At 38.0% G+C, this 22,882-nt stretch overlaps 1 protein-coding gene across 2 annotated transcripts; it reads left to right on the plus strand.

Annotated features, from left to right (window-relative positions):
- The first annotated feature begins 1,645 nt into the window (after positions 1 to 1,645).
- On the plus strand, positions 1,646 to 19,231 carry LOC106079180 (muscarinic acetylcholine receptor M4-like). Of its 2 annotated transcripts, none has more exons than XM_056036606.1 (6): positions 1,646 to 2,083; positions 10,345 to 11,040; positions 12,444 to 12,659; positions 14,984 to 15,117; positions 16,051 to 16,315; positions 17,182 to 19,231. In XM_056036606.1, exons 2-6 carry the CDS (start codon positions 10,885 to 10,887, stop codon positions 18,130 to 18,132), a joined length of 1,722 nt encoding a protein of 573 aa, XP_055892581.1. In that variant the 5' UTR covers positions 1,646 to 2,083; positions 10,345 to 10,884; the 3' UTR covers positions 18,133 to 19,231. The 2 variants fall into 2 exon arrangements, with proteins under 2 accessions (XP_055892581.1, XP_055892582.1); XM_056036607.1 differs by lacking the exon at positions 1,646 to 2,083 and adding an exon at positions 5,417 to 5,542.
- The last annotated feature ends 3,651 nt before the right edge of the window (positions 19,232 to 22,882 follow it).

Raw genomic sequence — 22,882 nt, forward strand, 5'->3', positions numbered from 1 at the left:
AATAAAAGACTGAATCATAATTCAAAAATAGAAAAATTCAACCACATTAAAATGCTCAAAAAGACACAAAGATAAATGATTCCTATTCTCTAGTGCCAATAGAGCATTGAACGGGCTGCCTGAATCAGCCATGAAAAACGATGGCTTAGCAAGTTTAAGTCTCTAATTAACATCCACAAATAGATTGATAATTTGTAGGACGCTATTATCTCCATTTCTTTGAAAGAACGTTTGTAATTTATAAGATAAGAAGAATGGTGAGAAGTCAGTAAGAATGGTGTCAGAAGTAGGCCGCTGAGAACGTGGAACCGACCTAGTTATCACGGAGGCGTACTGAGAGAATTTTTCCCACGAATCAAGCCGGAAGCAATCGGCTCGGGCTGTTCAGTCTTAAAACCGGCACTACTCAGGCAGGCCTTACCGGCCAATCAACTTGAAGGCACTTCCAAAAATTCTAAGCTCCAGAAAGCACTTGAATATATAACTTAGAATAGTAGATGTTTATCTTTGAGTCATATCAAAGTAACAACATGGCGGAAAGAGATGTGTTTTTCTTAATTTTTCACGATAATGTTTTTCTTGATTTTTTTTTCTTGTTTGTGTTTTTCTCACTCTAACTCTTGTTATTATTAATTAATTTATTTTATTTATACTTTTGATGCTTACATTTTAATGGCTTTTTACAAAGTTTATATTAGCTCACTCTGCCTGTCTGCTATAAAGTCTGTACAGTTATTTCTCTACACCCAATCTCGATTCAAGCTGAAAGTTGGCACACTTTATTCTAGTACCTGACAAAACAATAATTATTTTTTTTAATAATCAAACAATTAGTTAATTAGCATTTGATAATTAATTATTTTGTTTCGTACCGAACAAGGGAAAGAAATTGTACTTGGCAAATGTGGTGGTATAAGTTGAATTAGGCCCCTTGAGGAGGTGAGCCTGAGTTCGAATAGAAGTTGTACAACTTTTTTTTATGCATTTAAAATACGATCACGGAAACATTCACACATAACCCCCCTCCCCGCCTTCTTCCTGCTGGTCCAGACAGCTGATAGGGTCATAGCGTATTGAGAAATCTAAAAGCATGCAATGCGCTAAACAAAAACAATTGGTAAAAATATTTCTAATCGCTCAGATTTATTATTGTTAGTCTAGATCTATTACACATTTGATCACATGACAGATCCAAACTAATTGATACAATTACACTTTATATAATTATTTTTTATTTATTTTTTTTGTTTGCATTTTTTAAAAAGTATATTTTATGTTTTTCTTGTTTTATTTCATTGTCAACATTTAAGTTTAATTTAGAGTCCATGGCATAGTTTACTGATAAACACACACCCCTCGACCCAAATAGAGTTAACATTTTAAAATATGAACTCAATACTTTGTGTATAGAGGAAACAGTGTACACTATCTGCTGCTGAAGCAAACCGACGAAATAGCTCAAAAGTTGTATTGAACTCTTTCTCTGTCCCTACATTTTGATTGGTCTAAATTGAATCATTTTCGTTTCACAATGTAAAAGAAATGCAAAGAGTTACAACTCGAAATGTTGCTCACAAATGAGCATATAATATGTACACACTCTCTCACTTGGTATTTTGCACACACACGCACATAATGGCGATCCAACTCATCGCAAGTATGTAAATTTTTAAAAGTCGTTCTGGTTTTCAAAGAAAAGTAAACCAATCTAGAAACCTAAATTTTGTTTATATCCAGCAATAAAACGTGATATTGTATACTACCAATCATCCATTACAAAATGCAAATTGGATTTGACTTTTCCAATTTTTTTTAAAAATAGTTTCTAAAAATAGATGTAGAATCGAGAACAAACAGAGCTTACTTGAAATAACAAATATAAACCTTTTTTTAACAAAGCAATAACAAATATGAAATTAGTCTAGTTTAATAACAGTACAAGTTCATAAACGGTATTCAAACAGTGAAATTGATTTTTTTTTAGTTTCGAATATTTTCTGTGGTTTCATGTACCCTTTGGATCAAAACATCGACGACCACGTTTGTAAATCAAACAAGTCGGACAATGCAGATAATCTACCTGGTAAGTTGAATTTCATTCTTATTCGGCTTCGATTTCACTAAATCGCTATTTACACTTTAAGATATTCAAATTTAGAAAAATCATTTCGAGTACGAAAATAAATGAATTTATGCTAGCAGCCAGATTTAAGGGACGAGGGCTATACAGATATGAAACACTTCACACATTCTGAGTATTTAGCGGAACATTTTGCTTAGTTTTTAGAGAGGCCTACTAGTTAACTGGAACACCTGTTCAGGCCTCGTGGGACACTAGGGAAACATTGCAATAACAATATCTGACAACGAATACATAAAGACTCTTATAGTTTCCTTTTTTTACTCAAAAAAAAAGGGCTCATATTTAGGACTCTTATTGTCATGAGCCAGGGCGCAATATGGATCCCTTCACGTCATGAATAGGCTACTAGGTAACAGTATTTAAGGTAAGCCTATCATATACAGCCATCAAGGTTTCAAACTCCAATACTAGGCCTACTAGAGAGTCCCAAGTGTAGATTCATAGAGGAATTGGTGTGCTTATAGATTGTCTGTACATCTTGGAAATGAGGGAGTCCCTTTTGTTGAAGTATTTCTTAATGCTTCAATACTACTTCTACTAATCTATTTCTGTGTCTAGGAAAATTTGTGTCTGAGAAAATATGTATCTAAGAACATTTGTGTTTAGAAACATCTGTGTCTAGGAACATCTGTCAAACAACATTTATGTCTAAGAAGATCAGTGTCTTAGAAAATCTATTTCTACGAACTACGAACATTTGTGTCTAAGAACATCTGTATCTAAGAAAATTTGTGTCTTAGAATATCTGTTGTCTAAGAACATCTGCGTCTAACAACATTTGTGTCTAAGAACATCTGTGTCTAAGAACATAACATATGTGTCTAAGATACATGTGTCTAACAACACTTATGTCTATGAACATATGTGTCTAACTATATCTGTCTCTAAGAATATTTATGTCTTAAAAAATCTGTGTTTACGAACGATGATGTCTGACAATATCCAAGTCTAAGAACCTTCGTATCAAGAATCATCTGTATTTGAGAAAATGTTTGTCTAAAAATAGCTGCGTCTTCGAAATTATGTGTCCAAGAACATCTGTGTCTCAGAAATTCTAGGTCTAAGAACCTCAGTATCTATGAATGTATCTGTGTCTAAGAACATCTATGTTTCAAAGATATATGTGTCTAAGAACATCTATGTTTCAAAGATATATGTGTCTAAGAACATCTATGTTTCAAAGATATATGTGTCTAAGAACATCTATGTTTCAAAGATATATGTGTCTAAGAACATCTATGTTTCAAAGATATATGTGTCTAAGAACATCTATGTTTCAAAGATATATGTGTCTAAGAACATCTATGTTTCAAAGATATATGTGTCTAAGAACATCTATGTTTCAAAGATATATGTGTCTAAGAACATCTATGTTTCAAAGATATATGTGTCTAAGAACATCTATGTTTCAAAGATATATGTGTCTAAGAACATCTATGTTTCAAAGATACATGTGTCTAAGAACATCTATGTTTCAAAGATACATGTGTCTAAGAACATCTATGTTTCAAAGATACATGTGTCTAAGAACATCTATGTTTCAAAGATACATGTGTCTAAGAACATCTATGTTTCAAAGATACATGTGTCTAAGAACATCTATGTTTCAAAGATACATGTGTCTAAGAACATCTATGTTTCAAAGATATATGTGTCTAAGAACATCTATGTTTCAAAGATATATGTGTCTAAGAACATCTATGTTTCAAAGATACATGTGTCTAAGAACATCTATGTTTCAAAGATACATGTGTCTAAGAACATCTGCGTCTATAAAAACTTTCTTGGCTTGCGTGACATTATTCATGACATTTTTTTTTGGGGGGGGGGGGGGGGAGTGGCGGTAACTCAGCACGACGATCGCTAGTACAGTACATCGTGTGTGTGCGTGCCTTGCAACAGTTGATGCCTATAAGCATGTTTAAAAGAGCCGGTATACCAAGGGAACGTGTGGCCAGAACAACTTACAAAAGTCCTGACCGTTCTGGGATCGAACCCTGCCCGCTGCCATCCTCTGGGCTAGGACGTCATCATCTTCATTTCTGAAGGAACTTGTAAAAACAAAGAAATACAAAAGTAATTGTAGTGGCGGGATGGAAACTCTTCATCAAATGTTAGAAGGCATGTCATCATCATCATCATCATCATCTGTCCCTTGACTTTCGTTGTAAGAGCTGCTGTAGCAGTTCGCAGGATTTCAAGAGACAGGCCCCGGTCCATTCTTGTATGTTATCTAGTACTAATATAGCCACCTTTTCTTCGGATGACCCTTTCTTCATGCTCCCTCCACTGGACCTTGAAAGATGACTTTTGACAGTGAGTCATGTCTTACACTATGACCCAACCAGCTCAGCTTTCGTCTCTTTACAGTAATGAGAAGTTCTTACTTTTTGTCAGCCAGAGTGTTGACTTATAAAAGTACAAACTTTTTTGCTTTTTTTTTCCTGGTATCTGATACCCAACATTTACTCTCAAAGGCTTGATTTCTTGTTTCAGCCATAGCGGTCAGTGTCCAACTTTTACAATCATACATACGTATATCTGTTATGTACCATTTAGCACAGGGTATAGTTTTAATATTACTGGGAATCTTCTGTTACTCTTCTAGGTTTTGGACAGTTTACTCTTGGCAACGGATGCTAAGCTTAAACTGGTTTTTATCTGAGAGATATCAGAGCTCTAGCGTTCTCATAGTATATCTGCGTCGCTTTTCAAGGACGAAAAAAAACTTACTTTTGAGTTTAAAAACATAATTCCGATGTCTGGTGTTTTGTTTTCCATTTCTGTTCACAGCAAAAATTAAACACTTGTTTTAGATAGACCTGATAACTTCCCTTTTTAATCTGCACTATCTGCTAATAGTGCTATATCAGGGAGTAACTTCCCTTGAAGGATAGGTCGCGTATTGCAAAGCACTTGAAGCCAAGCTAAGCATCAATTGACTTCTGTGAAGTGGCCAATGAGAGGCGAGCACTTCTATGACGCAATCGAGGCTTCAAAAGTCCCACGATTGGTTGTTACGATGTCAACTTTGAACTCTGATGACAGATACAGATGCGAGAAGAGAGTTCGATCTATGGTGTAATCTGACTCGAATGAACCATCTGCACTGGAAAAATTGACAAAACGTTTACAAATATATTGGGGGGGGGGGTATTAAAGTTGCAGTTGTGGTGGAGTGTGCAGTCACATGAATTGTATTAGAGTCTATTAATAAGCTTGTCCTTTTAAACATGATGTGTGCACAATCTACATTTTCTAGAGTTGAGACAGAAGTAGCAAAACAAAACACAAAATGGTTGCCTTCAGACTTAGAATGACTATGGTCCAGCTTGTAGAGCACTTTGTATTGTAAAGAGCCCTATTATGAAGAGACATTGACGTCTACATAGAACTCAGGTAAAGGTGGCATTTGATTTAGGCTCGTTTTTCTTCCAGAACTGATATCAACATTTTTTTGCTATTCTATTTTTTTTTACACAATCTCTATTTACATAGTGTAGTTTAGGGCTATGTCTTCCCAGTAGTCAACATCTCTCTCCACATTGTGTAATCTATATCTTCCCAGTAGTCAACATCTCTCTCCACATAGTGAGGTCTGTCTGCCCAGTAGTCAACATCTCTCTCCACATAGTGAGGTCTGTCTTCCCAGTAGTCAACATCTCTCTCCACATAGTGAGGTCTGTCGTCCCAGTAGTCAACATCTCTCTCCACATAGTGAGGTCTATATCTTCCCAGTAGTCAACATCTCTCTCCACATAGATAGGTCTATATCTTCCCAGTAGTCAACATCTCTCTCCACATAGTGAGGTCTATATCTTCCCAGTAGTCAACATCTCTCTCCACATAGTGAGGTCTATATCTTCCCAGTAGTCAACATCTCTCTCCACATAGTGAGGTCTATATCTTCCCAGTAGTCAACATCTCTCTCCACATAGTGAGGTCTATATCTTCCCAGTAGTCAACATCTCTCTCCACATAGTGAGGTCTATATCTTCCCAGTAGTCAACATCTCTCTCCACATAGTGAGGTCTATATCTTCCCAGTAGTCAACATCTCTCTCCACATAGTGAGGTCTATATCTTCCCAGTAGTCAACATCTCTCTCCACATAGTGAGGTCTATATCTTCCCAGTAGTCAACATCTCTCTCCACATAGTGAGGTCTATATCTTCCCAGTAGTCAACATCTCTCTCCACATAGTGAGGTCTATATCTTCCCAGTAGTCAACATCTCTCTCCACATAGTGAGGTCTATATCTTCCCAGTAGTCAACATCTCTCTCCACATAGTGAGGTCTATATCTTCCCAGTAGTCAACATCTCTCTCCACATAGTGAGGTCTATATCTTCCCAGTAGTCAACATCTCTCTCCACATAGTGAGGTCTATATCTTCCCAGTAGTCAACATCTCTCTCCACATTGTGAGGTCTATATCTTCCCAGTAGTCAACATCTCTCTCCACATTGTGTAGTCTATATCTTCCCAGTAGTCAACATCTCTCTCCACATAGTGTAGTCTATATCTTCCCAGTAGTCAACATCTCTCTCCACATAGTGTAGTCTATATCTTCCCAGTAGTCAACATCTCTCTCCACATAGTGTAGTCTATATCTTCCCAGTAGTCAACATCTCTCTCCACATAGTGTAGTCTATATCTTCCCAGTAGTCAACATCTCTCTCCACATAGTGTGGTCTATATCTTCCCAGTAGTCAACATCTCTCTCCACATAGTGTGGTCTATATCTTCCCAGTAGTCAACATCTCTCTCCACATAGTGTGGTCTATATCTTCCCAGTAGTCAACATCTCTCTCCACATAGTGTGGTCTATATCTTCCCAGTAGTCAATATCTCTCTCCACATAGTGTAGTCTATATCTTCCCAGTAGTCAACATCTCTCTCCACATAGCGTAGTCTATATCTTCCCAGTAGTCAACATCTCTCTCCACATTGTGAGGTCTATATCTTCCCAGTAGTCAACATCTCTCTCCACATAGCGTAGTCTATATCTTCCCAGTAGTCAACATCTCTCTCCACATTGTGAGGTCTATATCTTCCCAGTAGTCAACATCTCTCTCCACATTGTGTAGTCTATATCTTCCCAGTAGTCAACATCTCTCTCCACATAGTGTAGTCTATATCTTCCCAGTAGTCAACATCTCTCTCCACATAGTGTAGTCTATATCTTCCCAGTAGTCAACATCTCTCTCCACATAGTGTGGTCTATATCTTCCCAGTAGTCAACATCTCTCTCCACATAGTGTAGTCTATATCTTCCCAGTAGTCAACATCTCTCTCCACATTGTGAGGTCTATATCTTCCCAGTAGTCAACATCTCTCTCCACATAGTGTAGTCTAGGGCTATGTCTTTCAAGAACGCGATAGTCCTTTAAAAGAACGCTATAGGCCTTTCAAAACCGACGTTGGATCTAGATCTAGACCTATTTTAAAAAATTGAAGTTTTTTTTTATTTATTTGTTTACTTTGAAAAATTATGAAAGTCGAAACTAGAGTTTCCCCATTATGGCCACCAAGCAAGTAATTCTTTTCCCAACAATATACATCAACTATAAAATGTGTAGGAAAATCGTAAGGGCCGTTATTTTTTTAATATCATGTTCTAACCAGGTTCCACCTACCAAACCAGGTTCCTCTATAAAGTTCTGACTTGAATAGAGGTATTGAAGAAATGTTGTGTTAAGTAGTATGATGTAAAGTGCAAAGGTCAAGTATTAATTACAGTAATTCAGTAATACCTCAAGTAGCCTTCTACTTAATGACGTCAGCTGCAGAGCTCCAGACGAAACCTGTCGTCTGATATAAATTCATGCGCTCGTGCATTCTGGGATTCTGCGTGCACATGTCTTTTCCACGTGCTGGCGAGCACGGAATGTCGTCTGATCTCAGCGTGAGCTGTTGGGCTGGCAAAAAATGCTGGACCCGCCTAGGTCCGTTTCAGAGAAATTATTACAATTCCACTATTCAGCTGGCACATTTTTTATCGGCAAAACGTTGGCAGAACCTGGACGCGGATCTCGAAAACGGATCTAACGATTTTTTTTTATAGAAATTTGACAGTTTATGTATATCTTTTGGAAAAAAAAATACTAGCTGATTGGCCACACTGGGAAAAATCTGATTTGACTGTTTTAATTTGGGCAGAACTAAGAACCTGGAACCCTAAATATCTCGAAATTAAAAAAAATCACCAGGATTCGAACCCGGGACACCTCGGTTCGTAAGCCGAGCGCTTTACCACTCAACACTCTGTGTGTAAGGGTATATTACGCGAATTACGCCGTTCAATAAGCACTTCGCTGGGAGAGGGGGGGCGAGTGATTTTTAGACGACCTTTACATCATCTGCCGAAGATTTCTCTACCGTTAAAATGATCTCGGTATGCTATCCCTAGGCTTCTTTTTCAGCCATGGCTGCTGATCCACGATTAGTCTCTTATCGACCTCCATGGACGTCTTCAGGGTTGGTCGTCGCTGGGATAATGATTTTTTAGAGTAGTGCTACTATGCATATGAAATAGCATGTCCAGTTGGTGCACATAAGGAAGCAGTAATGGACATTGCTAACCCTATGAAAAATACCCTTAAATCTATCTTGGAACGGGGCCAAATCTAATGTACAGTCAAGCGAGACCTTTTTTTTATGGTAGACCTCAACACTGACCTATTCGCAACCTATTAGAGACCAATAGCTCGTTGCCACGTCGTACAGACCTGTGACGTGTTCAGGCCTTCTAAGACGGTCTCGATTTGACTCTATTGCTTGATTGGACACTTTTTGTGAAATTGCAAGTATGATCAGACCATGACAATCCTGCAAAACAATATGTTTCACTGGTTGTTATGGAGTATGTGTGTGTGTGTATATGGTGATGGTGGGACAAGGTTAGCGATTGATTGTGAATAATGCAACATAGGTGGCATTGTCAACTGTCTTAGTTAAGGGAGACGACTCATCATCATCATCAAACTCCATTTAAGTGACGGCTTGAGAGGCTCAAATTATCTATTGCAAAAGCCCAGTTGTTTTGCATACTGCAAACATGCCACTATACAGGTCGAAATTTTTTGGTTTCCCAGACCTGTCGAGACAGAGATCAGCAAGTCTGGGGCAGTCAAACAGAATATGAGACACGGTTTCCTCTTCCTCCCCGCAGCGGGGGCAACGTGAATCAAAATTTGGCCATAGCCGTGAGAAATATGAGCCAACAGGACAGTGGCCTGTCCTGCACTGTGCTACAATAGTTTGCTCAGGCCTGGACAGCCTCCACCACTGGGAAGTGCGGTCAAGCCTAATGCGCTCCCAGACTTCACAGGCTTTTTGCGACTTGTCCCAGCACTCAAATCACCTTTCCATTTCTGTTTTTTTTTTTAATTATGGCCAGAGCATGATGAAGACTCGCACCCTGTTTGGTGGGTGGTGTTTGCCCTCCCTGGTGAGCCAAGGAGTCTGCAATAGTGTGTATTGGGGGCATGGTCCGGGGCTTTGCAAAACTGTAGTACAGGTTTTGAGTCAAGTGACCACAACATTCTGTGTTGCCCTCAAATGTCCCTCGCCGAGTTGAGAGTCAATGACTTTTAAGGCTCCACAGGCTGCCAAGGCCTCCGCATCAAAACTGTAAAAACTACCAAGTGGTCCAAACATTTTCACTGAGTCAAAGCCAATAAACTCGATGTAGGCTCCATAGCCTGCTCTTCAAGAATCTATCGATTCCGACCCATCAGTGTATGTAAAAATAGCACTGGGCTTGAAGGTATTTATGGTCTCCAGTGCTAGAATTTGAAAGTCGTTAGATGAACGACTTAGCTTAGTGGCATTAGGGTCTACTAGATTCAAGTCTATGTCTGGGGACTGGGTTCGTTGGGCGACACCAAGGGGGAAGGGGATGAACATTTTTTTGGGGTACTTGCCTCTTTTTGGGGTATTTTGTTTTTCTCCCCCCCCCCTCCCATTTAAAAAAAAATAGCACTAATTAACGTTTAATAATAGCAATACACTATTTGCACTCTCGTAATTATTTTGAGAAACCCTGATCTTATCTTTATATTATTGAAAAGTATTAATATAGTGGATTAGTCAGCTTAATTATATTTGACGTAATATACTAACTATAGATTACAGTATTAGAGCTAATAAAATGTAAACTATATCATGTGCAATTCATAATCCTCCACAACTTCTTACAGTTTGGTTATAATGATAACGCAGAAGAGAATGTCAAGTATACAAGAGGTGTGAGTGAGGATTAGCTCCCCTTCTGGTCACTCTGTGGCGAGTGTAATTGGTCAGTGCACTTGACCAGGTCCTCGACAGATGCCACCGAGTGTACGTCAGCGCTATAAGAGGGGGGCCAAACCTCTAGCAGGGCGTCATTCAACGATTCCATCGCTGTTTCGTCAGTACTTGTGCGTCTAGTAAAGTCATATCAAGCCGATACGTCTTGTGGACAATTTGTGACATTGGTTTTCGGCGTTCAGTCTTATCAACGGATTTCTTTGCATTGTCATCTGGATTTATTGTTTTTAAACAAATATTAGTGACTCGCTGTGAAACTAACAATTTACACATTAAATACGTGTATTTAAATAACCGTTCGTTTGCCACAGATTGTAGACAATTTAAAGAACGGTAACTCGTCAGGAACGATAACTGTGTCTAGGAAACTGCATTCATTTCTCATGTTCCAGTTCTAAAGGGGAGTAATTTGTGCGAATCGACTTGTCGAAATGAGGCGGCCCACTGCAGAGGAACTAGGCTGCCTGGTTTACAACTCAACTGTCGGCCGGTTGAATTGTTTAAACGACGTCAAGGCCAGGCTCTACCTCCCTGTGACCGTGTTCCTGGGTGTTCTCATTGTTGTAGGCACGATAGGAAATGCCACGGTAAGATTCCTTCCACACTTTCTTCTTTTTTTTTAAATAAATCCTTTCAATCTGGTTTCCTGTCTAGAGTTTAACTGGTTCCTAGAGTCTAGAGCAGAAGATTACAGTATCTTTTTTTTTTTTTTTTTTTGGCGAATGTAAAATTGACATTTTTTTGCGTCGTAAATTATGCATCAAAACATCAGATTATTTAATTGATTAGTCATTTGACCGCACTTGCAAATATAGATGTAGGAAACTTTTATAATTAACATATACAAGAGTTACATCAAAAAAAAAAACCTAAAAAATATGCTTTATTGTAGCCAACTTTTAAATTCCTTAATTTAGTTGCTAAACTTTGAATATTGATTCTTATTGTGAACTTTTAAATATTAATATTGAATATTTTTATATACATAATGGTCTGGTTTCTATAAGATTATTAAAAGAGACGATATGCGTATTAATTGGTAAAAAATAGGTAGGCATATATGGTTTTGCAACTGCTAATTAGATCTAGTAAATTATTACACCAAAGGGGCATTTGTTCCGAATTTGTTAAAATTATTTGAATGGAGGTCATCTTTATGATTGGTGTTATTGCATTCTAAGAATAATTTACAATACGTTTAGAATCTTATTGTTTAACTAAAGCTCAATACATTGCTGTTGATAAGTTTCTCACGTCTGCTTAGTCAAATGAAAGTGTGATATTTTCTTTCCCTATTTGAATTAAGTCACACCAACAATTTTGGGGAAATCATTATTATTTTAACTCTTTCTCTCCTAACCGACGATACCATCGTTGATTTGACCTCATTAAAGTAAATTAATGTTTAATTTTTTAAACTTGACTTTGTGTTAGGCCTATATAAAAAGAGCATGCATTTCCCTTTAATTCTATACCAGATACAACATTTTCTGATAACAAACAACAAAGCTATTGAAGCTCAATCATAACAGGGGTAGTGAAATAGTAATAAGCAAAATGAAGAATTCCTTCCAAAACTTGGAAAAATAATTAAGGAGAAAATGAGTTAAAGATGGCCATGGTCTAAGTTGTTGTTTTTTTTTTTATATTCATCTTTACAATAACCTCTTGTGTTTCAAATTCATCTTCGATAATCTTAAACCTTACTTATGAGCTACACTGACAGTCAGACGCAAAAGTCTATATTATCTCTCATGAACCCAGTCGGTAACCCGTAATCAATAATTCAAGTCAAATGTTTCTGTATTGTAAAATAAATCATGTGTCACTCATTGTGACCATAAACCTTTTTTATGACATTCATAGCATTATCTCTTAATAGGGTATCTTTATAATCTCCCCTGATCCTTGTGGGTAGCCCGTGTTAATAATTCGAATCGAATGTTTCTGTATTATAAAATAAATCATGTGTCACTCATGGTGTGTCCAGGTGTGTCTGGTGTACTGCAAGAGAAGAACGCGAGTGTCCTCACACTACTTCATCCTCTACCTGGCAGCGCTGGACCTGGTCACCTGCGTGGTGGGGATGCCGACGGAGATCGCCGATCTAGTTCTGCCCTACACCTTCGACTCCCCGTGGGCGTGCAAAGTTTTGAGATTTACTCATTCCAGCACCATCATCGCCAGCAGCACCATCCTGATTGAGGTGAGGAATGGGGAGGTTCTGTTGTTGTTGTTGTTTTCCCCAGCATGAGAGTTGTCTTTCTTTTGTTAACTCTTCAACTAGAGCGTTTAAGTTTCTTCCATGTTATTAGTTGTATTAATATTTCGCTTTTTAATTATTTTTTTTAAATCATGTTTCCAACCATATAGTGACTTATAGTCTATTTATTTTCTCAGTACCGGTACGCCATTTTATTAATTTCCTATTTCAATTACAAAACACACTAGACAAGCATTTGAAAGGATCCCTGAAAATGCAAAGCGTCTGGACTGTGCACCCGAGACCAATAATTATGTAACCTGTTAGTAGGCCTTAGCACTTACCTGCAACAGATCAGAGCTCGGGCCTTAGCACTTACCTGCAACAGATCAGAGCTCGGGCCTTAGCACTTACCTGCAACAGATCAGAGCTCGGGCCTTAGCACTTACCTGCAACAGATCAGAGCTCGGGCCTTAGCACTTACCTGCAACAGATCAGAGTTCGGGCCTTAGCACTTACCTGCAACAGATCAGAGTTCGGGCCTTAGCACTTACCTGCAACGGATCAGAGTTCGGGCCTTAGCACTTACCTGCAACAGATCAGGGCTCGGGCCTTCTATTACGACTAACTGACGGTCAAAATGTCGAGAGGTTGAATGGGGATTGCTCATGATCATTTAGTTTCTTCATTGGTATATTACCGCCGCAAGTATGAGAGCATATGCACTTGGCAGGGCGAATCAGTTTTTCTTGTTCATCACAAGGTACTATGGCCTGACTGACCACTGGTCGGTCATCAGCACACGTAATTCCGAAATATTTTTTTTCTGACTGATGATCATTTGTTGTCCATTGATTCCTGATGCAGACAGTGCACATGTCCCACAACAACAGGGTCCTACACCTTTAATATTTACATGTCAATGTTTTTTTTAACATTTCACAATAAAAGAATTTATAACCTAAATACCACTGTCCGCCTTTACCTAACAATGAGCAGTTTTACATTGATATAAGATAACTGTATTAGACATTTATTTGGTTACATTTACTTTGAATATTAAATAAAACTAAACCGAAATCTTAATTAATTTTAAAAATGAAACAAATTAATTTTTTAAAATTATAATTATTATTACTATTATTAATTATAACTAAATTTGAAATATTGTGTAGTACTTTCTGACCTATTGCCATAATATCCTTGAATGTTTTTTGACGATCATAATCAATATAGTAGATTTTTGTCTGGATTGGTTATTTCAATAGTTGCTATTCTATTTATGTAAATTTTAACTACTTGAAATCATTTTCACAATTTCACTACTAGAGCAATTAACAATTACATAATATTATACAAATGCCGCTGCACACAAATTCCATTGAAGATATTCATACATGACGGACGATACTTTTTGTGCACTTTTTAAGCCCTGCAGATTCAAAATTTCCAAGTTCTTTTGTTAATAGCACAAAATAATGTGAATATAGAACAGTGTTTCCCAAACTGTGTTCCCAATAGGCGTTCCATGAACTACTTGAATAATTAGCTATTAGGCCACCACGTGAATGGATCTCTCTATACAAAAATTAGCAAAGTGTTCCGATTAATACTCAAGATGTGCAAAGTGTTCCGATAAATGCTCAAGATGTGCGAAGTGTTCCGATAAATGCTCAAGATGTGCGAAGTGTTCCGTTAAGGAAAAAAGTTTGTGAAACACTGATAGAAATGAAGCATTAGGATTTCACTCTATGGCAGGGGTTCTCAACCTGTGGGTCGCGACCCCTTGAGGGGTCGATTGACGATTTATCAGGGGTCGCCTAAGACCATCGAAAATATGAATTGTATTTTGTGTATTCTTCTATTGCTGTGTATGTATCGGGGGGGGGGGGGGTCGCGGCTAAGTGGGGGATAGTAAAAAGGGGTCGCCGAGCTTAAAAGGTTGAGAACCGCTGCTCTATGGCATTAAGCTTATTTAAAAGGAAATGTTCAGCTTACTAGAGGTAATAAAAGAAATTTTATTCGAAGATCAATTGTCACGCATTGAGATAGTGTTAAAATTATAGCTTTTTTTTTTTATATAGTTTAGTTGGCACCTGTGAAATTCAATTTAGCGCCCTTGACCTTGCAAATTGTTTAAATCTCCAATACCAATAGAAAGTGTAACAATTTACCCTATCAATCTGCATGATGGATAATGACGATAGTTCGATCTTCACCAGAAACAAATAGACCTACTCCATAAAAATGTAATTATGTTAATGTTAAGTGTACCGACAACAAACGGATATGCTCCTATTTATTCTTTTCTACTTTTATTTTAAAAGGTGGCGTTTGATCGATACTATCGAATTTGCCAGTTGGGAAGACAATTTACAGCCAATAAGGCCAGACTTCTGTGTGTCGGAGCCGTGGTGCTAGGTCTAGTGTGTTCCTGGCCAACTTTCATTTTATTTGGAAGGTAAGAATATTAAGTGAACCCGTCATTTAGTATACAGAGATCCATTACAATTTAGTCCAGTAGTAGCAGGCGCCGTGGCTGAGTGGTCAAGCGCTTGTCTTCCGAATCGAGGTGTCCGAAATTCGAATCCTGGGATTTTTAAATTTCGGGATCTTTATGGCGCCTTTGGGTCCACCCAGCTCTAATGAGTACCTGAAATTAGTTGGGGAAACGTCATGACCACTTGAGCCAGAGAAACAGATGACCTTTATATCATCTGTCCCATAAATTGCAAAGTCTGAAAGGGAAACTTTACTTTACTTGACCAGTAGTACTCTACTAAAGCTAATACTAAAGCTAATATTATCCTCTAATTTGAAACTTAAAATGCCTTCAATAGTAAACGGAGGAAGCGTAGAGGAGGTGGTCAATGGGTCAAATAATGCTTGTAAATGTTTTACATGATTCGGATGTTCCTTCAGATTTCTAGAAAATTACCTTCCCGCAGGATAACTGGGTATGGCAGCGGGCAAGGTTCGAACATGGAACCATCGAGACAACCGAACGATAGTCCAGAGCCCATACCACACGACCAGCCTTACACAAAAATGGATGTCGACATGATGTTTGCAAATTTTGCAATTAGATTTTTTTTTCTTAGGTTTAAGGTTTGAACTGACTATAGTTATCTGTAGCCTGCTTCCAACGTGTCACAGTATCTAGTCTTGGGAAAAACAAAGAGACAGAGGGGCGCTGTGCTGCTCATTATAGCCTAGGCCTAAATACAAATGACCTATTACAACTATATTAAGCTCTAATCTTTTCTTTTATATAGCTAAATTTTTTCTACTTTACATGTGACAACTTAACAAAGGCAGTTCGTAAGAAACTTCTGCTGGATTGTTATAAACTAAATTTCACAGCATTGCTCATTTCATTGTTTTGTTTCCTTAGGAAGACTGTGATCCGAAACCTCAATGGCCATGTCCTGAAGGGCACCGACTGTACCACTGATGACTCCATGAGAAAAACAGTCTACCCGACCATCTACTACGTCTTTCTATTCTCCTTGTTCGGCGTCACCATCATGTTCTTTGCTGTCCTCTACTCCAAAATCGGGCTGACGATCCTGGGCAGGAAGCGGGTCCACATGGGCTCCGTGACTTCCAGTACGTCCTCCAACAAAGCTCTTCTCAGGGCGGGCTCCCGCAAAGAAAACGTAAGTTGGCCTAGAGTTGTTTCCCTCTTTAGTGGTTAAATGTCCATAATTGGTTAGAGACGCCTGGAATAAAGTTCGACTCTAGATGTTAGTTTACTCCTAATACGCAGGACTATACAGTCTTGTGAGATACTGAAGGTTGCATTTGCAGGAAATACATAAAAAACATAAATACAGAACCGGAATAATTTATCTTATAGAATAACTACAGAACCGGAATTATCTGTCTTATAGAATAACTACAGAACCGGAATTATCTGTTTTATGGAATAACTACAGAACCGGAATTATCTGTCTTATAGAATAACTACAGAACCGGAATTATCTGTCTTAAAGAATAACTACAGAACCGGAATTATCTGTTTTATGGAATAACTACAGAACCGGAATTATCTGTCTTATAGAATAACTACAGAACCGGAATTATGTAGTCTTATGGAATAACAACAGAACCGGAACTATCTGTCTTAAGGAATAACAACAGAACCGGAACTATCTGTCTTAAGGAATAACTACAGAACCGGAACTATCTTGTCTTATGGAAATGGAATAACAACGGAACCGGAACTGTCTTATGGAAATGGAATAACAACAGAAGCGGAACTATCTGTCTTATGGACAATAAGAAATAACATTATTACCGGTACCTAGAAATTATTCCGAATTTGAAACATATCCATAATGGTTAAATGTGGGTTTAATTTAAAATATTGGAATAAAAGTGGATGTGCGCGAAACATGTGGGCCTACTTATTAGTAACTGTCTTCCTTAAGTATACTTTTCATTGTGTGTTTCGTTGTTTTTTTTCTTCTGTTATTTATATAAATTATCAAGGTTCTAAATTCCGATTTGATTTCTCCTCCAGGTTCCAGAAGCAACAAGCTCCGATTTGTCTTCAGAGCAAGACGAAGGGCTCGGTGGCTCAACAGCCAGTGGTAACAGCAACGGTAACAACAGTAACCCCGGCAGCGCCAACGTCAGCAATGCGACATCCACAACCACCCTGGCCAGCGCCATCTTTGGCAGTGTCAAGCGACACCAGGGCAAGTGTGGGAAGCTGGAAGACACGTCACGCTGGTTTAACCCGAATCTCCCCACCAAGCCGGGAGCTGTCGCCGCTACCGGAAATGACGTCACGAACGGAAGTGTGGCGAATCAGGGTTTTGCTGACATCAAAACGATTTCAGGAGACTTCCCAGTTCTGCCCTTGGGCACTGGCCAGTTGTTAATTGAATCGAACAAGAATGTGATGGAACTGGTCACAGCAAATCCATCTGTGGCTCATCTCGTGGGCAGCGCCGTACTTTCCAAGCCCCCCAATCGTCAAGTTAGCAGAACCAGAGTCTTCACCCGCCAAGTCCACTATAACCCAACACAGCATCGACCACAGCAGCAGCACAACTTTGACACCACGGACGAAGAAGACAATGTCCCTCAACACAAATCACGGAAACAAGCCGCGAAAGAAATCTCGGTTCCTAAAGCACCCCAGAGACAGATCCGCGTGGGGAAAACAACCACGGTTTTATTCGCAGTAACGCTCGCGTACATCTTGAGTTTTCTCCCTTACCTCACCGTCATGGTGCTGCGCAGTGTTATCAAGGACTTGGAAGAGAACCTCAGCCCAGTCGGCGAGCTGGCCTACAAGCTTTGCGTGAAATCTTTCTTCATCAACAACGCCATTAACCCGTTAATATACAGCTTCCTGAACCAGACCTTCAGGCAAGACGCTAGACTTATGCTTAGAAAGTGCTGCGGCACTAACAAAAGGACATCGCCTAGAGTGAGAACACATCCTGCACCCGATGCTGTCTGAAATATGTGTTGCCAACTTTCTTATCGTTCTCAGGAAACAGCGCAACCAGTTCGTTGTGCTTTACAGTGGTAACAAGACTTCTCCGTGCGATTATGTAATATGCAGATGCACCTCAACCACATGTAGACCACACTTGTTAGAAAGTGTGTCAGAGCAGAACTTCACACTAGATATTCACACCAGGATGGAAGTGTCTCAAGAGAAATGGGCGTGTTTTCAAAGACATTGGGCGTGACCCAATAATAAGGGACGAGGTAAAACTAAAGAATTCTACTTCTTCTAATTAAAGTCGCATGCGTGCACCTATTCACATCAAGTTTATCGTTTGATGCTCCTTTTTTCTTTTTTTAGGGGGGGGGGGGTTAGGCGTGATTTGATCTAGTGGGAGTATCTCAAAGAAAATTGGCGTTTCTAGGTTGAAAAGTCTCTAGGTTTGCGCAGACGCATACACACGTGCATCAAAGTTTTTTGTGCGAGGCTCTTAGCTATTTTGGGGATAATTTAAACAGCCGGCAAAGTCCTTTCTTAATGTAACAGTTAAACGAACACTAGATGTAAATGTAGAGGCCTACCTATATCATTTGCCTGTACAAACAACCAGCTACAGTATACGTTTCCAGGCGGCTTGTGTCGTGAAATATATAAAGTCAGAACGGAGATTTTAGGAGAGACTTGATGAACTATTTTGTGTTTAGTTACAATTACGGTGACTAACTGATCATGAGGATATGCGATCCGAACTCTGACTGACAAGATATTCTATGATGTTTTTATGCCAGAATAACCATGCAAATCTATAGCAGGCTATATACACTATGATGTAGAAACTATTAGAAATGTTGCAGTATGTTGTTGACATTATAAGTGATAGTGGTCAACTGAGTTCTTGCTGCAGAATTTTTTTTATAGTAAGGATATAATATTTGTGTGTGTGTGAGAGATAGAGAGGGAGAATGTTGTTATTGAATGAATCATTGAAAGAATATTTTTAAAAGATGGTTTAGTGAGAGAGAAAGAACTATTACAATGTACAGTTTGTTATTATATAATTAGAATAATATATTTATATAATGTTACATGTTACAATAATAAATAAATATTGGGTTATATAAATATATATAAAGCTTTACTTTGTTTATCTGTTGTTTGTTTTTGTTTTGTTTTTTTTAGTATAGTTTCTGAACAAGACTATTTTGCTGAAAACATTACCAAGTTCACGAGACGTGTTTAACACACCTTGAGCTGCGTCTAGTAAGACACATGTTTAGCACATTTAGAGCCATATCTAGTTCTAGTTAATTCCCCCCCCCCTCCCCAAATCTGAGATCGTTCGAGGCTCGAAAATACACCATGTCATCAATTTGGGGGGGGGGGGCAGCTGATCCGAAAGTGTTCTCTAGCGCTGAAACAGTAGCCTATAGTTAAATTGAAACAGTGGCCTATAGTTAAACTGAAACAGTGGCCTATAGTTAAATTGAAACAGTGGCCTATAGTTAAATTGAAACAGTAGCCTATAGTTAAATTGAAACAGTGGCCTATAGTTAAACTGAAACAGTGGCCTATAGTTAAATTGAAACAGTGGCCTATAGTTAAACTGAAACAGTGGCCTATAGTTAAACTGAAACAGTGGCCTATAGTTAAATTGAAACAGTAGCCTATAGTTAAATTGAAACAGTGGCCTATAGTTAAACTGAAACAGTGGCCTATAGTTAAATTGAAACAGTGGCCTATAGTTAAACTGAAACAGTGGCCTATAGTTAAACTGAAACAGTGGCCTATAGTTAAATTGAAACAGTAGCCTATAGTTAAATTGAAACAGTGGCCTATAGTTAAACTGAAACAGTGGCCTATAGTTAAATTGAAACAGTGGCCTATAGTTAAATTGAAACAGTGGCCTATAGTTAAACTGAAACAGTGGCCTATAGTTAAACTGAAACAGTGGCCTATAGTTAAATTGAAACAGTAGCCTATAGTTAAATTGAAACAGTGGCCTATAGTTAAACTGAAACAGTGGCCTATAGTTAAATTGAAACAGTGGCCTATAGTTAAACTGAAACAGTGGCCTATAGTTAAACTGAAACAGTGGCCTATAGTTAAATTGAAACAGTAGCCTATAGTTAAATTGAAACAGTGGCCTATAGTTAAACTGAAACAGTGGCCTATAGTTAAATTGAAACAGTAGCCTATAGTTAAATTGAAACAGTGGCCTATAGTTAAACTGAAACAGTGGCCTATAGTTAAATTGAAACAGTAGCCTATAGTTAAATTGAAACAGTGGCCTATAGTTAAACTGAAACAGTGGCCTATAGTTAAATTGAAACAGTGGCCTATAGTTAAACTGAAACAGTGGCCTATAGTTAAACTGAAACAGTGGCCTATAGTTAAATTGAAACAGTAGCCTATAGTTAAATTGAAACAGTAGCCTATAGTTAAATTGAAACAGTAGCCTATAGTTAAATTGAAACAGTGGCCTATAGACAAACTAAAACAGTAGCCTATAGTCAAACTGAAACAGCGGCCTATAGTTTACATAAAAGTGACCAGATTGCCACTAGTGTTAAAACAGCATTTTACAATGCCCTCATTTTGCCCACCCCCTTTTTCCTCATCAGTACAAAAACAAAAGTTGGCTCTCCATTTGGAACAGAATTGTATTCCGTAATCCCACTCAAAGGTGAAAACATTTCTTAATAAAATCCTTACATCAAGCAACTAAAAACTGTTTAGTCTGTTGGCTGGAGGTTTAGTAAACAAATGACATGATAGATTACCTCAAAATGACACACTTTTGACAAAATTTATATCAGCTCACTCTGTCTTTGTCTGTCTGGTAAAAAGTTTGAACACGTTATTTCTCCGCTACCCATTCTAGGATTTGAAACTTTGCATGATTAATCATTGGCGTAGACACTAGACTGTGACTTAATGAATCAATTTTTAGTACACTAATTACTGGCTATTAATTATTCCGTTTGATACCAACAATGGAATTAAATCCTTCTTTATTCACAGATATGTCAGGTTGTGCCCCCTTAAATAATTATACACGTTATTTCTCCCTCACCAATTCTTGGATCAAGTTAAACAAGTGTCCAGTTAGTCAATTTGTTGGTAATTCTTTGTTTAATATCGAAAAAGGGAAATACTTCTACATTCTTATCTTATCTTATATAATACAGACGTTACTTCTAAAAAGAAGATGATTACGTCCTACGCGTCATGCATTTAGTCATGCATATTAACCAATGACTTAAATTCTGCCAAGTCACTGGTTTTCCTGGCTAGCTCAGGCAACCCATTCCATGCTCTAATAACACTAGGGAAGAAGGAGTATTTGTACAAATTTGTCCTAGCATATGGGACGAGGAATGTGCCTTTATCTTTGTGTCTTTCAGAGTATTTTATTAAATTTTGTTTTTGTATTTGTATTCTTGAAAGATATAGTTGTAAGTTATGAGTTCTTCCCATTAGGTAATTTTTGTAAAAGCTTTTTTTTATATTTTGCTTCTTATTTATATCTAAATGATAAGAATTGTCTGTCCTACATGTTCAGATGTTCCATCACACTTGAACATTTATTACATCATTGCCCTAACTTTGCGGGGGATGGGGGTAGGCACGGCACGAACATGGAACCATGAAGACGACAATCCCAGCGTTTGTTTGTTTTTCAAACTCATTAAGATGATAAAATATATTTAAGAAAAAAACAAAGGAAGTAATGTTTCCCTAAAGGCAGTATAACAGTATTAGCTACAGACAAGAGAGAAGTTATATATCCCTAAAGGCAATATAACAGTATTAGCTACAGACAAGAGAGAAGTTATATATCCCTAAAGGCAGTATAACAGTATTAGCTACAGACAAGAGAGAAGCTATATATCCCTAAAGGCAGTATAACAGTATTAGCTACAGACAAGAGAGAAGTTATATATCCCTAAAGGCAGTATAACAGTATTAGCTACAGACAAGAAAGAAGCTATATATCCCTAAAGGCAGTATAACAGTATTAGCTACAGACAAGAGAGAAGTTATATATCCCTAAAGGCAGTATAACAGTATTAGCTACAATCAAGAGAGAAGTTATATATCCCTAAAGGCAGTATAACAGTATTAGCTACAGACAAGAGAGAAGCTATATATCCCTAAAGGCAGTATAACAGTATTAGCTACAGACAAGAGAGAAGTTATATATCCCTAATGGCAGTATAACAGTATTAGCTACAGACAAGAGAGAAGTTATATATCCCTAAAGGCAGTATAACAGTATTAGCTACAGACTAGAAAGAAGCTATATATATCCCTAAAGGCAGTATAACATTATTAGCTACAAACAGGAGAGAAGCTATATATCCCTAAAGGCAGTATAACAGTATGAGCTACAGACTAGAGAGAAGCTATATATCCCTAAAGGCAGTATAACAGTATTAGCTACAGTCAGGAGAAAAGATATGTATTCCTAAATGCAGTATAGGCCTAACAGTATGAACTACAGACAAGAGAGAAGCTATGTAGCCCTAATGGCAGTATAACAGTATGAACTATAGACGAGAGAGAAGCTATGTAGCCCTAAAGGCAGATAACAGTATGGGTTATAGACGAGAGAGAAGCTATGGATCCCTAAAGGCAGATAACAGTATGGGTTATAGACAAGAGAGAAGCTATGGATCCCTAAAGGCAGAAATAAGAGTGTGATCAGCTTTGATTGCTCTCATTATTTTACCAATTATTTTTCTCTTACATTTCGTTT

The sequence above is a fragment of the Biomphalaria glabrata genome, chromosome 7, assembly GCF_947242115.1.
Source record: "Biomphalaria glabrata chromosome 7, xgBioGlab47.1, whole genome shotgun sequence".
NCBI lineage: Eukaryota > Metazoa > Mollusca > Gastropoda > Planorbidae > Biomphalaria > Biomphalaria glabrata.

Bases quoted from the DNA above. Each gene is read 5' to 3' on its own strand.
- LOC106079180 (XM_056036606.1), top strand. From the start codon at position 10,885: ATGAGGCGGCCCACTGCAGAGGAACTAGGCTGCCTGGTTTACAACTCA. The intron at 15,118-16,050 runs GTAAGAATATTA...TTGTTTCCTTAG, and splicing joins ACTTTCATTTTATTTGGAAG to GAAGACTGTGATCCGAAACC. The intron at 16,316-17,181 runs GTAAGTTGGCCT...TTTCTCCTCCAG, and splicing joins CGGGCTCCCGCAAAGAAAAC to GTTCCAGAAGCAACAAGCTC.